The sequence below is a fragment of the Pseudopodoces humilis genome, chromosome 13 (genome assembly GCF_049639895.1).
Source record: "Pseudopodoces humilis isolate 2021_Gansu_Grassland_sample_001 chromosome 13, ASM4963989v1, whole genome shotgun sequence".
In the NCBI taxonomy this organism is placed as follows: Eukaryota; Metazoa; Chordata; class Aves; order Passeriformes; family Paridae; genus Pseudopodoces; species Pseudopodoces humilis.
In genome coordinates, this window is record NC_142212.1 from 2,222,637 (window position 1) to 2,238,329 (window position 15,693).

The window sequence follows — 15,693 nt, forward strand, 5'->3', positions numbered from 1 at the left end:
CTAAGGAGCAGATGGGGCATCTACAATTTTTTATTTAGAATGAAGATCTTATCTCAAAATAACTCCCTTCAGAACAAGCCAAACCTAATATTTTGTAACATATTTGGTTCAGCTGTGACTGCAGTAGTTTTTTTTTTACTATTTTTGTTTTAAGGAGTAGTAAATAAGCCTTTATTTTTCATTATCTCTGTACTGAACACACTGAAAATTGACATATCTTTTCTTAGCAAATTTTTTCTGGATTTTCTCTCCTCTCTGTTTTCAGTTGGTTTTTACCATGCTCTTGTTCCCTGAAGGAAATAAAGAAAATGTGTGACTATAAAAGCAACTTTTTTTTTTTTTTTTTTTTTTTAATTCAGAGGTACAGGGGACATGCAGAAATGGGGAGAAATTTGTGTACTTTTCTTGGTTGTGTCCTCATGTTCAGGGGTGTATTGATTTGCAGTCTGTTAAGCACAGAATTGTGTGAAGATCTGTGGCTTGAAGAGTAATTGACTTGGAGGCCTTCTGGAGAGGTGTGAGATTTAATCACACTTGACACTCTTTAAATGAAGTACACAGGTGTCTGGGCTATGGGAAGTCATTAAGTCATGTTAGGGATGTCACATTTTACTGTGTCACTGATTTTTGATGCAGTTCTTTCCTCTTTTGTGCAGCTCGTGGATCTGCCAGGTTCTGAACAACTGTTTTGCTGTATGTGTGTAAATATATATCTATGTAAACCCATATTTTTGTGTTACAGTGCAAAGAAAAAGGTGCCTTTACTGTGGTAGTGGATGGTTATGTGAAGGAGGAGGAAGGCACAGGAGTTGTCCATCAGGCTCCCTATTTTGGTGCTGTAAGTGTGAACTACACATCTGTAAAGCTTATTTTTGGCTGGCACACATGGCTTGGCTTTACAGGTCCTGGGGACTCTCAGGGTGATTGATGTTAAACAATCTTCCCATTTACTGCTTAAAAGTATAAGAATATCATGTAGCTTTGTTTTCTAATGAGCTCTTCCACTTGGTGCTGTGCTAGGCTGGAGATTTTGGTGTCCCTGCCTTTGGTTTGTGTTGTGGTGTGCAGGAGCTGAACTCGCCACTGTATCTTTTGAGTGTCATTGAGCTCAGCTTTTCTCAGAGTCTGAAGTTAGAGCTTTGAGAAGGGCTCATCTGTGGCACTGGCAGTGAAAACTGGCTTTGCTAAGTGATAATTTTGGTTGGGAACAGCAGTTCTGCTCAGCACACTGCCCCTCTTCAGCGTTTCAATTTCATTACTCGCTGGGCTTACAGAGAATGAGAAAATGCTTTCACTGCTTTTGTCCTGAGACTTTATCCCTTGGTGTGAAAGGATTTTGTTGCACTCCATTCTTTTTTTTCTGTCTTTATTGTCCCTTTCCCTCAGTCTGTTCTTTTTTAAGGCTAAGGGGAATAATTTGTCATGGATTTAATCATTTCAGTTTTTAGACACTTGAATTAAATGCACTAGTTTAGGCTCATTGTCCTTTTTGTAGAGTGTCCTGTCTTCAGCCATTATCCAAAGATGCCCTCAAAAAACTTGCAGTGCCTAGCAATTAGCAATCCCTGGACCACGAGCTCTGTCATAATTTCCAGAGAAACTTGGCATTAGCAACAGGCCTCTTTGTATTCATGTGAAATAGCCCATCTTCTTCCATCCTTTTTTCCCTGCATTTTTCTGAAGGGTACATCCATTGTGGTGGTGTTTCCCTTGTCAGGATGATCACTGATATGAAAAGCTGTTCCAGCTTAATATAGCTCCGAATAAAGAAAATTAGAGTGGGCTTTGTTAGCAGTTAATAAAGAAAATGGTGGTGGCTGGTCAAGTGTCCTCAGGAGGAAAAATCCTGTCACACTTCTGCTCCTCAGACTCTCCCCTGGAGGTGAATCTTGGATGTTCCAGAGGGGTGAGAGTTGGTTTAGAGTCAGGAGCTCTTCCTGTGGGAGACAGAGGGAAGGAAAGGAAGAGGCTGCCAGCAGGGAAGGAGCTCTGGAAGAAGCTTTCCCTGGGCTGCTCTAAGCGTGGTTTTGTGTATTTGCACAGTCCTGTTAAACTTGTTGGAAACAGCTTGTTGGAAAGGTTGACTGGCCTCTTAGAGCTAAGATCATCTGCCCTCTTGTATTTAAATTTTTTTAATAAGCTCATTGAGTTTTGTAAACACAGAGGAATAAATATTTTTCTCTCTTTCTCTCCTGGGAAATCAGTGATTACCTGAGAGTAACAGTTAAATGCATCACAAAGAAAAAAAAAATACATAAAACATTGTGTGAGGAAAAAGTGCAGAGACATCACAAACAAAACCTTGCAGTCTCCAAGGGAGGTTTGAGTAGATAACATTTGGTGCAGGGGCCTAAGTCAATGGGCTGTGCTGACTTCAGAAATGCACAGTGTATGTTGCACTTAATGCTGCTGCCTTCTTTTTGGGGTGCATGTAATTCAGTTTTGACAGCCCCCAGATTATTTCAGGAAAGCTCACAGAGGTCCTGGTGTAAGCTCAGGATTTCATTATTATACAGTAGGCTCTGTGTAGAATACTGTTGGTATTGTGTGTTGGCCTTTAGACAGGCTTAGATGATAGAAGGGAGATGCTTCATGGTGGCAGACAGGATTGTCTTCCTGGTTAATTGGCTCCTCTGCACCTTCCTGTTGAGTTGAAGGTGAATAGAAAAGGAATAATGACCAGGATGGTCAGAGGAGAAGAAATAGAGCACAGTCCTTCACAACAAGCCTCAAGTCTTGTCTCTGTTTCTTGCCACCAATATAAGTGAATCCCTTTGATAAATAAAGTTAGAAAGTCAGGGTTTTAGTTATTATTGTATTTGTTTAAAATCCTACATACTGATACATGTTCTGTATTGCTGATAGCTCAGCAATGTATCCTTCTCCAAAAAAATTGAAAGTAAAAATTCGCCTTCATTTAGTTCTGGATGTAGTTTCATTGTCTTATGTGATGCCTTTGCCAAATACAAGCTGCCACACCATATCAGAGCGCTCTATTAATTTCAGTTCAAAAGAGATCAAAATTAAAGCTCACAGAACAAGACAAACCTGTATTAAAAATGCTGTAAACTCACTGTACCTCTAGATTAACATGACACTAAAATTTATCTGCTCAGGCATTTCGTCATATGTAGATGTACCTGCAGTCAACTTAAAAAGCTTTAGTAACACTTGGATTTGCATACAAATTTTTAATTTGCAATACTTCTGGTGCCTGCTCAGACTGTGACACACAGGTTTCACAGATCTGTTACTGATGCGCTTTTTTTTCAGTACCTGACATTTTTGGCAAAAGTGGTTTTTGCTAAGATCTGCTGAAGGTGAACATTTGACTTAATGTTTCTGTTGTTTTGTTAAAATTTCACACTAAAAAGCTTTTGATCTCTCACAAATGAGCTGTTGAATAATTTCCACTTATTAATTTTGTGTACTAAGACTTCTGTGTCTAATCTTTTGAGGGATTTTGAAGTACAAGATCGACCACTGTAATTCCTACCCTGGAAAAGACTGATGTTGGTCTTAGCTTTTAGTTGAGCTTAGCACTTAGCTGTGGATTCCTTTTATGTGCCTGAATACATTCTTGCCTTGCGGTTACTGAAGGAAATCTTTATTAAATCAAATGGCAGCTGGGTCTGGAGAGCTTCCATTCACATTCAAGTTGTTCAGAAGCAGGGAGCTGACTGCAGAAAGGCAGAGCAGCAGAGCCCTTTGTGTACCCTTGGCTGCAGCAGCGCTGCAAGTGGAGCTGAAGCACCTCTTGAGTGAGGTGCTGCCCAGGGGAAGGCTTGTTGTGCTGCCTTAGCAGGGCTGTGAGTGTGCCAGGCTTTGTAGTCTGTGCTGGCTGCTGCTTCAAAGCCTTTAACAGCTCACTGCCAAATCAGGGCTGACATCAGCTCTGTCATCTGGCCTGTATTTTGAACCCCACGGCTCCCAGTCCCTCAGCAATAAAGGGGCTTATCCCAGTGATGTCCTGGCTGCAGGAGCTGGGAGACCAAGTGCAGGGTGAATAAATTGTCTGATGCTTTCTGTGCTCTGGTGGCAGTGCTGGAGCTGGAGGGATTTGTTGTTTCTATGTGTAAAGCTTTGGTCCATGAAGTAGCCAACTTCCCTGTCTATGGATGAGTTTCATCCTTGTGAAATGCAACAGGTCTGGCTTGGGGAGCTGGGAGCCACGGGGATGGATAGTGGGAAAGACTGAAGGGACAGGATGAGGCCACAAAGGACATGCAAGCCCTGCCCTGGTACTCCAGAGCTGTGTTGGTTAGGGTCAGGGAAGGAGAATTCAGGGAGCTGTGGAGCCCTGGCCAGTGAAATGTGTATTTACACACTGGTTCTGGTGAGGTGTCCTTGGGCAGGCTGAGAGGGTGCTTTAGATGGAGCTCCTGTGAAACAGCTGCTGTATCCTGTAAGCCATTGCTGTACCTGCCTAAGATACACATTTACTGAGACTTCAGACTTAAACTGAACTTTTCTATCCCCCTACTATTTTTGTTTTAATCTTTTTTTCGATGCCATTATTGTTTTGTCATGTTCAGGAAAGTCTGAAGCAACTCTCTTTTTTTTTTTTTTTTCTTTTTTTTCTTCTTATTGCTACAGGAAATTAAAAATTTAAGTGGAGACTGGCCAGGAAAAAAACCCATGATGTTGTCCATGTGTGGTTCTTGGTCAGTAGCATTGCCTGTGGGCCAAAAAAAGATTGAGAAATACAGGTTTAAAGGCTTTGTATCATTAAGACATTCAGAAAATGGGATTGCTTATGTGAAATGCCAGAAGTAGATTGATTGAAACAACCTGCCTTCTGAAAAATGCAGTGTTGGCTGGAGAGCTGGGCACATCCAGGCTCTGCCTGGGACAGGAGCAGGATGGAGTGGTTGGCAATTCTTTTGCCATGCAATGGTTGCATGAACTGTGTACTCAGGCACATAAAATACATGTGTGTGTGTATATGCATTGATGTCCATAGGAAAACATGCACATATCCCCTATACTACTAGGTGAGAGTCTGAAGAAATCATAATCTTCTGCATGAATAAAGCTACAGTCCTATAAAACAGGACTTTCTCCTAAGTATTTGGGATTAATGAAGGCTGAATATTTGGCTATTCTTGTCTAGTCATCATATTTTCTGTTTAAAGTTTAATTTCTGTTTCAAGGGATGGATATTTTACACAGTGTTTTGTATTCTTACAGCTTGGTGCTTGTCTCTTTTGCAGGATGATTACAGAGTCTGCATGGATTTTAATATCATTCAGAAGGACTCCGTGCCTGTGTGTCCTGTTGATGCATCAGGCTGCTTCACAGCAGAAGTGGCTGACTTTGCTGGGCAGTATGTGAAGGTCAGTGGGCTTGGGGACAGTAAATTACTACTTTATTCAAGATACATTTTATATATGGTAGAAGCTTTCTTTTCTTTCCCTAAGTGGGTTTGTTTTCAATGTGTGACTGGTATCTGGATAAATTAAAATGTGTTTTAACATTGGCAACAAGGTTGGAATTGTTTATTAAGCAGCTGAGAAAAAAGTTGAAATAAAAGTTGAGGTTTTTAAATCTATAGTGAGAAGGCAGAGGAGTATCCTGTTTGCAGCTATTCTAGAGACACTCTCACTCTGTGCTTTTTCCTGACAGAAATGTCATGTCCAGAGTTTCCAGGCACATGTGCAGGGCCTCCCTCACCTCTGGATGACTCTGCATTCCCAGGTGCCATCATTAAGTTTCTCCCAGCCAGTTAATGTAACGTGACCCACCAGAAGGAAGAAACCCAGTCATTTCCCCCACTTGTGGGCTGTGTTGCAGTGGGAATTTACTTGTCAATCCATGCAGGAGAATCCCTGGAAAAGGAACCCACAGGAATTTCACATTGCTCCAGATACAAATCTGTCTACAATCCCTAGCAGGGAGTGCCTCTTAAATTCCATGTCCTGAGAAAACAAATTGCTTTTAACCCTGCTGCTAGAGTTTGATAGCAAAGCATGTTCCTGTAAACAAATGCAATACAAGATTTTAAAGTCTTTTTCAATTAAGTTGAGGATTCAATCAGCTATCTCTCCTTCCTGCTTTATGCATTAAGGCAAATAAAAGGACACTGGAGGCTCCATGTTTAGCTTCTTGCTGGTGGAAATCTGAATTTAAGGCTCTTGGAAAATTTTCTTAGGATACTGAATTTTTCATTTGTAGATATTTGTGTATTTTTTCCTTAATGTCGTATTGACATGTGTATGTTCAGTAGATTGCCTTAAATTATCAGCTTTTTTTTCTAAATATAGAGCTTTCACTTCCACCTTAGCATGTAAATCCCCATTAGTTAGTGAAGTATTGTGAAATACGCTTCAAATTCTGAAATTTAGTCACTTTAGAGGAATGTGGTATCAGGATGTTTAAATATTAAGTAAAAAGCACTACGTGATTTCCTGCCACAAAATTATAAGACTCAATCATTAGGATATTAAATAACGTGGTTTCTAGCTTGTATTGGTGCTTCAGAAAATTAGAATTTTACACACAGTTGTGTGTATGTGGAAAGAGAGTTAAGGGTAAAAAAGGACTGATGCTTTAATTTATAAATTTAAATTTATCTAGATAGCAGAGACACATTGAAGACACTGTAAATAAACAGTTTGGAGAGCAAATAACTTTGCAAATTTAGTTTTTTACAGTGCCCCTGCAGGAAATGTATAAACTTGATAGAAACTTTCAGTGTGTGTGTGTGTGTAAATGCTGGGCTATGCATAGTATTTTTTAAAAATTGAGTATCTGAGACAAATCCTGTAGTAGCTTACCGAGTGAAACGTGTGTTCCAAGGAAAATCTGTGTTTTTAGGATGCAGATAAGCACATCATCAGATGGCTGAAGGAGAAGGGCCGGCTGATCCACAGCACCACCTTCCAGCACAGCTACCCTTTCTGCTGGAGGTAAGCACAGACCTGCACCTGCCTTCCAGCTGAGCTTTCTAACAGAAAAGTTCTTCAGGCTTCTCCCATATCTTCCCCCTCCCTTACTTAATTCTCCTGGCAAAACTAAAAGTAACACAAATTGAGATTGTTTTTAGATCAAGGATCTTTTCTTGTTTTCGCCTTAAAACTGATGGATTTAGGTGTAGTGCTGAAATTTAGTTTCTGTTTATAATTTTTAAATGTGTTTTTATACTTTGTGTTGCTCATTTCATGGTGTAGAACTCTTGCCTTGCTACCTCTTATAAAAAAGGTTATTTTTTAAGCAGCTGAGTAATGGGAAAGAATTTTTTTGATACCCTTTGAATTGTATCCAAATAAGTATATCACAGAAAATCTTTATATGTTTGTGTTAAAGCTTTGTATGTTTTGAATAAAATGGCTAAAATATAGTTCTTTTTAACCTTGTAAGATGACTTATTTCTTTGAAAGAAGCACAGTTGCTTGAAATGTGGAGACACCCCTCAGTGGATGTCTGTGGGGGAGGTCTCCAAGTGGAATTCTTCATGGGCCTTCATTATCAGTGAACAAACAAATTTTGGTTCTGAGGAATACAGGCTAGACAGGTTTAATCTAGAAATGAAGCTTATTTTTATTAGTGACCCTCCCTGGTGTTGAAATTTCCACAGTTGCTGTTGTAAAAAATCCCCAAACAATATCAAATTAAAAAAAAGTGCATCTTCAGTTATCTTTTAGTAGAGTATTAAATTCTTATTATGAGCAAAGACACACTTAAAATAAAATACCTAATTTAATTATCTGAAATGGCTTGAAGATTTTAAGTCCTATCTGATGTACTCAGCACCTGTACTGAAATAACTGTGATAAAAGCTCATCTCTCTGTCTGGCTCTGACTCTGCTGGGTGAAGTGTTCCAGCAGGGTACATTTATCTTTAATTTATAGCAAAAATAACCTTTGCTTGCTCTTGAGCAGAAGGATTGGTTTGTTTCTAGCAGCTGCCTAGAGGAAGAAGGGGAATTGCTCTTCAAGTGTTATGTCCTTGATGATTTGGGACAATTTTTGAAAAATGGCAGCTCCAAAATCAAGCAACGCTTGTGTTTTTCTTGTGTAGCTACTCAAATATCCAGTCATGGCCTTCTGAGACAAAGCAGGGATGTAGAAGTGCTGATTCTGTAGAAGATCCTTAATCCTGCCACTCTGTTGACATTTTTGTTGATTGATGATAAGTTGCAGGCAGCACCTAGCAGCAAATTATCCGGTGGGAAGAACCGAACAATGGATTCTACTTGAAAAGCTCATTTCACTGCCATCACAAATCAAACCATAATTGGAATATGCTAAAAGTAGAAGAGTAGTTCTTAACTTTGAACATAGTTATAAGTTATTTTGATTAATGTAAGAAAACTTTGAAATCAGACTCTTCTTAATGTACTGCTGCCTTTCCCTGAAACCAAGCAGATATTTAATCCTCGTGATGTTGAGAAATTTTCTTTCTTTTTCCACATATCAGGAAATCAGGGTCCTTCTCTGTGTAGTAATTTTCTGTCAGCTAAACTTTAAAATGTGAGAAGCACAGCAGCTTGGTAAGGATGCAGTAGATAGTTTTCAAGTAGAATTTGTCTTTATTGGAACTGCTGAAAATGGAGGACATTGATCAAAACTGCTCTGTTCACATGTGAGATCTTGGGAGTCTGTGTGGCCTGGGCAGCAGTTCAGCAGCTGTTGGAGTGTCCCCCACAGCTCTTCCTGCCATTCCTTTGGGAACAGTGTTGGGAAGCTCTTCCACTGGCAGACTTGGAGCTTTGACTTTTCCAGGCCAGTGAAGGCAAAACCAGGAAGTATCTTCATGACACGGGCTCAATTATTGATCATTTAGTTCCCAAATTACAGGAAAACGGAATAAGATCACAATTAATGTGACTTGATTCTTCTGGTGTGTTTCTAAAGGATCTGTCTGTAAGGGGAACAAAACTTTGTTCAGTTGGGACAGAGAGGAATGGTCAGGCAGGAACTTTGTAAGCATCAGACTTTGATTTAAGGTCTGTCTGGGTGGTTTTCCCCTTGTGTTGATGGAAAACAAAACCCAGCAATAGGTATTTCTCATTTGATTCTACTGTAAAATCCAGTTGAATCCGGATTCCTCAACCTTCTCACCAGTCAGGAGGGGCAGAAATGTGGGAGGTGTCACTGCTTGGGCAATTTTAGTGTTTATTCTCTGCAGTCCCCTCCTTAGGCACTGCTTGGTAGTACAGCCAGAAGAAAAATATTCAGGGAAACTTGGCCCTCTCCCCTTACTTGTTGCCTTCATGTAGGAGGAGCAGAGCCCTGTAGGTTGTCAGGTGTTACAACCTCAGTGTTGGGTGGAAAGCCTGGGAAATGATTTCCCTGCTTGGCCTTTGTCATGGATCCTTCCAGCTTGAAGCCACTCTGTGTCCCTGGGCCCGTCTTAAATTTGTGTAGCAAGCAGTCAGTAGGTTTGCATTTAATAGCTAGGACACAACTACATTGTTACCTGAAACTGTCACCATTTCCTTTAAGGTTATAGGTCCTTTAACACTTAAGCACATTGAAACATACAGGTTATAATGTTACAATGAAAAATCTTTTGAAATACAGTGTTAAAAGAAACAATGTGGTTTTTATTATTGGGCTTGTGCATGCGCTGTGAAACGACCTTTGCTGTGGGTTTTCTTTCTTTTGTGGGTTAGGCAGGTGCATCTTTAGCAAGTGCTGGCACAGTAGCAATTTTAATTTACACCATCATCTGCAGTAGTTTGTGGGTTTCAAATGTGCTCTTGCTGTGGATATAAGTAAATTGAATTAAACTTTGGCTGTTTGTAGTGCTGACTGCACATGGGAGATAACAGTAGTTTCTCAGGGTCTTTGCTGGTGAATTTTTGTGTATTGCCAAGTTCTTAGCCAAAGTAACTTAAACAAAAGTAATATTTTCAAGAAACATTTTGTGGAGTGGATTGATGCTAGAGGAGAATGAGCTTCTTGTCACAGTGTTGTTTGCCCCTCTGTACCCATAGACAGATCCTATCTCCTAGGACTTTTCTCCCTCATCATAATGGAATAATGGGATGGATGTGAAGGATTAGAAATGTCTGAGCTCCTTATAGTGACCTGTGCCCGCTCTTGCATCCCAGGATCCTTTAGGAGGATGTGCTGCCTGAGCAGTTACTCAAGACCTTAAGCAGTTATTATGGAACTGATAAATCAGAGACTGGGTTGGGACACTGCAGTCAGATGCTTGGAGATACTGATTTTACCAAGTAATTTAGGAAATTGCTCAATCTGTGCACTGGCCAATCGTGTTTCCATTTCTAAGCAATCCCAAGTTGTGAAACTGCTCTCCTCCCATATGGATTTTCTTTTATTGCCTATTGAAGTCAGGAATATGTTAAGATATATTTAAAAATTCTTGTATATGCTTATCTGGATTTCTTGCTTTCCCTCTCACCTGGAATGGAACTTGCTTCCTGGGTGCTGTTACTTTTTTATGATTTGTGATTATTATTTTAAATGCAAATAGTAAAAACATAGCATAATGTTCCCTGGCTTTTCAGGCTCATATACACATAAAAAATGATTCAGAATGAGCTCATGTGGAAGACTGAAATATGACTCATTTTAGTAGTTACTGAAGTTCATAATGTAGGAGCACAAATTTCAAATTCAAGTATCGTTTGAACATTTTCATGATTGCTCTTGCTATACAAATTCCTTGAATTACTGGGTTTGAAGGCTGTAAAATTTTTTTTCAGGACTGGATTTCAAAATAGTAGTTCACGTAAGTGTAACAGTTTATGTAATTTAACAAACCGAACAGACCCCAACCTTTAACTGTGATGATATTTCAGCAGCAGTGAACTCAGTCTGTGGAAAGGGGACTGTCATGTGCAAAACTAAATATTAGAGAGCACTTTATCAATAATGTAGTATTTAAGAATGTTGTTGTTTGTTTTATTCTCTTCCTTGCACAGGTCAGATACTCCGCTGATCTACAAAGCTGTGCCCAGCTGGTTTGTCAGGGTGGAGCACATGGTGGAGAAGCTGTTGGAAAATAATGCCCAGTGCTACTGGTAATGCCTCCTTCAGAAACCTGTTTTATTCCTTTCCCTGGAGTTGGGGGTGTAGGGGGTGTGTGCTGGAACTCTCCAAAGCTATTCCACTGTTCATATGCTCACTTTGCTTCATATTTCCACTCTTTCAGCCAATGCTACTGGGACCAGTTCTAAACAGTGTTTTATCTCAGTTTCATCAGGGTTGAATATTTCCTAGTAATTTACAGGGAAATACACTACAGAATCATTAAAAATGCCCTCCAAACATGTTATGCAAACCTAAACAATTCAGCATGAGAGAAACTGCAGAGGAGAATCGTCCTGCAGAAGCTGGGATGTGCTTCCCAAAAAGCTCCACCTGAGACAGTAATAGAGGCAGCTTAATGCTATGTATATATTGTTCCAAGTTAAACTAATTTTTAGACAAGTTGTGGGTTTTTTTCCATCTAATTATTACAGATAAGGTTATTTCATCAAAGCTGAATTTGAAGAAAAAATCCTGCCCTTATTGTTGTAGATAAACTCATTTACACTGGTTTAAAGAAAAAAATTCTATTAATGGTAGAAATCAAATCTTGACAATGTATATAGGGAGTGTGAAAAATACTTGTGTGAAATTTGTGTAGGAAACAGCAGATGAGCTTTAGGTAACAACTTAAGTGCATTATTAAGTGCAGTAAAAGGGAACTGTTGGTGCTGGTGGCCTTTTAGGGTGTCAGTCCTGGGTTTGTGGTGTGTTAGTAACAAAAGGACCTTATCTTCTGCACTCTCATAAACTGCATTTTTATTTCCCTACCTCTCATCAATCACTTCTGCCTGGGAGTCTGAGACCTCCCAATGAGTGAGGAAAACTTGCAGATTACAACCTCATTCAGTCTTTCCATTTGAGGACTGCAGGGAGAGCTGGGATTCCTCCCCTCTCCCACCACAGTTGCCTCTTGTAAAGGTGACTCAACCTTCAGTGAGCAATTACAGCTTGTGCTGCTTTTTTTTCATGGACAGTAGCTGGCAATTAAATTCTCCATGAGCAGCTTTTGCATAACTGCTTACGTTGTGCAGGCACTGTAAATCCTGGGATCTGTGGGAAAAGTCAGTGATCCATAATTGAGCCTGCCCAGAAATGCTGCAGCCTGGCTTTGCCAAGCAGCACATGCCCAGTCCGGCTGTGTCAGGAGAGTTTAGAGATTACTAAGTGTTGTTTTCTGTTTTCCATAGCAGAACATACTGTGATCCTCCTTTGGGGCAAAAAATAAGCTGGAGAGGGGGTGAAAGTGTTTGTTCTTAGCTTTAATTAGCTTCCTCAAGATGCTTTCACTGTTGGGATGACAGTAGACCTGCATACTTAATTTTCACATGAACAGAAGAAAAAAAAATGTAATGATCCTGTTAAGGAAGTGCTTGAATGGTGGGTTTTGCTTTTCCAGAAGCAGAGCTTCAGGGAGAACCTGCTAAGTGACCTCCATTCATCCAGGAGACACTAATTAGTAAGAATTACTGATCAGTTTGAACCCTGCCTCATGCACATATTTGGGTTCTCAGTGGTGCTTTTGGTAAGTGCTGAGTCGTGGGGATACAACTGGAAGCAAATTTTGGAGCTGCTGTTGCAAAGGTTGGGTGAGAAGAGCTGGCAGTGACATCATTTGGCAGTTTTCAAAATGCTTGGGATTACAGGAAGCATTTGTCCTTTAGGCAATTCCTGAATTTAAGCACAGTTCCATAATTGAACATAAAACTGATTCCTCAGGACTCCTCTTAAAACCATGTGGTCTTAGGAATTGTGGGAAGCTTTTTGTAGGGAATATAGCTACAAGTACAGATGTATGATCACAGAATTATTAACAAAGAATATGTATTTTCCAGTATGTGATTTCATAGTAATTTGAATACTGGGTAAGCTTGAAGTTGGCTTTTAAAATCCAGCTTTTATAAAGAATAAGGGAGTGTTTTTTGAGGTTTTCTTCCTGTGTTTTCCATTGATGCCAGTTTTGTTTGGACTGTAGCTTCTTTAGTTGGCATTGAGACTGCTGGCCTTCTGCAGTATTCATTTATTTAAATTTTGGAAGCTCCATCCTTCCCAAAACCTACTTTTTCTGCTTTTGAAGAGACTTGATCTCTCAAAGTGTCACAGGAATAATATGTAGCTTTTAAAAAATTTATTTTTGGACTCTCTGGGGCTTCAGCATGTCCTGAAAATGAGAAAATTTGGGATAAATGCTTTTCAGACTATATTAACCTTTACAAAATGGGTTTGACTGCATTCCTTTTTTTATTCCTATAAATGACTGATAGGTATATTGTCCCTTAAGAATAGATGCCCTCTTGATAGATATCCTTCCTGATGAAATAAATTAAACATACTTGGACAAACTTTGCAACCTGATTGCATTTCTAATTAGTTTTTTAGTGAATTATCCAACTTATAAGGCCACAGCCATTCAAAATTTATTAAAACCACCAACTCTATTTTCATTTTTCAAAATTAACTATCACTTCCAATAATGGTTACATGAGTAATGTGGCAGCATTTTTGTAAAATCAGAAGCCAAAAAATCCTCTCTATTCTGTTGCATCCTTATTTCAGGCAGACTGGGAATTAGCTTGTGTCAAATGTTGATGAAAATGCTCAATTGGAACAGTATTTAGGGGGCTGTGTTTCAGCCTTTAATTGAAGTTCCCTTACTGAATGTTCTTTACTGTGTAACTGAGATTATTTAAAAGAAAATTTAAATTAAAAAGGTTATCTTCTATTTGGCATTCAGGCACCCACTACTGCTGTATTTGAGATGAAGAGGGGCAGATTTGGCTGCTGTAAAAGCTGGGCTTGTCAAACCTTGGCTTTCTATTCTCTTGATAAGGAGAGTTGGATGCAACACCAAGGTGCTGTCTGGATTTCCGGCTTAATTGTTATCACCATCATTTTCTCAAATTGTTTATTGAAAGAGCATTTTTTATGTATCCACAGACTAAACCAGGCCACTTAGATTATAATTACAGTACAGGACTAATTCCTGTCATCGGTGTTCAAAGTTGGTGTAAATTGAAAATCTATAAGTTACTGTAAGCAATAAATCTATACAATTTATAGTGCAAATTCCAAACTATTGTAGCTCATCCTTCTGGCAGTGGATGTTATATTTCTATTCTTGCAGACTGATAGAAAAGATTCTGTAGTTTGTATTTAAATATCAGCTTTGAACTCTTTATTTTCTTTTAAACCTCCCTCACTTAAAGTTCTCCTTCAGTAACTCCTAAAACATTCACCTGTAGCTGTTGCCAAGTTTCTAATGTTAAAGACATTGTCCAGCTCTGACATTGTTTGCATAAGATGTTCAGCACTTTGAGTAGTGGAAAAATGAGCATCAGTGGAAGGAAAGCAGTGATGGGAGACAGTCAGGGACTTCAAAGAAGCCAAACCTTTTGTTCTGGCATCTTCTCACCACTGAAGAATTCAGGTGTTGTAATAAAGAGCTCGATGTATGGTTGAAGGTATTATTTTCTTGACTTCCACCGTAACTTAAGCTGTTAGTTCTTGCTGGAAATGCCACATTTCTGTGAGTGAAGTTAAAGTTTTGCTGGAAATGCCACATTTCTGTGAGTGAAGTTAAAGTTTTGCGTGCGCTCCCTACAGCTCCTGTGTCAGCCCAGGTGTCTTCTCCTGTGTCAGTCGAGCACGTCAAGCTTTGGAGAAGCTTTTCATCTTGGTCATTTTAATCTTTCACCACAAAACTGTCTCCCACCTGTGGAAAGGTGAGATGTGATCAGGAGTAATGCCTGTTTGTGTCAGAAACCTCGAGGCTGTGCAGAGGATGGGGCTGTGGAGCCCATCCACAATAGAAAGCGAATGTTTATTTTACTGAACTTGTCAGTTTTGCTCAGATGAGGAATCGGAGTCTGTAGCAGGGCAACAGAATTTTAAATCATAACAGAATTGTAGAGCAATGGAAGAAAATCAGTGAGTCCTTTTTCCTTCTTTCCTTCTGCTGCTTGTTTTTGTTTTATAGAAAGTCTCAGGACATTTTCTTTCTTGATTTGTTAATATTAATACATTTCATCTGAACAGTTTTAAATGCATGGGGTGTGTAGATTTGTTTCTTTTTTTTTTATTTTTTTTCCCCTTTAGTATCACCATGCAGTTGTAACTCTTCTTTTTGAGTCATCAGTCACACTTTTCCTACTGGGGAATTGTGAATACAGATGAGATCCTCCCTCTAGTAGCAATTGTGATGTATACAGCAACGTGGAGTCACTAGATGGCAACATTTCCTGAGGAAAAATCCAAGTCTGTGGCATTGCCTACAGCAGGAGGTGGAAAAAATTGCTGCAGGGTTAGCCTTGTGTTTGTCTAATTTAAAGAAGGTTTTATTACTGTCTGTTATCAGACATGGTTGAGGATTAGAAGTGAATTTGGAGGCTTGTTCAGTGGATTTTGAAGGCTTGTGTTCTGCTGTGCCTTAATTTTGCTGTTTCCTCTCTGAGCTTCCTGTGCAGAGATTGCTGATGATGCCATGAATGCAGAGGTACCTTTTCAGTTCTGCTGAAGGGTCACCAAAAGCTTATTTTTTGCTTCAAGGAAAAGCTTATGAAGCAAACTCCCCAAATGCCAGTTCACTAAGCAACTCCAGCCCATGATTTTCTTGGGCAGCTGATAGATCTGTGACATGAGTAGTGTGTGGAATGTCTGCCACTGTCACAGGAATGCAAATGTATTGATATATGT

General features: G+C 39.5%; 1 protein-coding gene across 3 annotated transcripts in view; it reads left to right on the forward strand.

Moving 5' to 3' along the window:
• The window catches only part of IARS1 (isoleucyl-tRNA synthetase 1), a 92,211-nt gene that overhangs the window by 24,707 nt on the left and 51,811 nt on the right, over positions 1-15,693 (forward strand). For all 3 annotated transcript variants that reach the window (XM_014260450.2, XM_005531822.3, XM_014260449.2), the window contains 4 exons: positions 743-838; positions 5,214-5,336; positions 6,817-6,908; positions 10,896-10,994. In XM_014260450.2, coding sequence (XP_014115925.1) covers positions 743-838; positions 5,214-5,336; positions 6,817-6,908; positions 10,896-10,994 — 410 coding nt within the window. The remainder of the gene's footprint in view (positions 1-742; positions 839-5,213; positions 5,337-6,816; positions 6,909-10,895; positions 10,995-15,693) is intronic.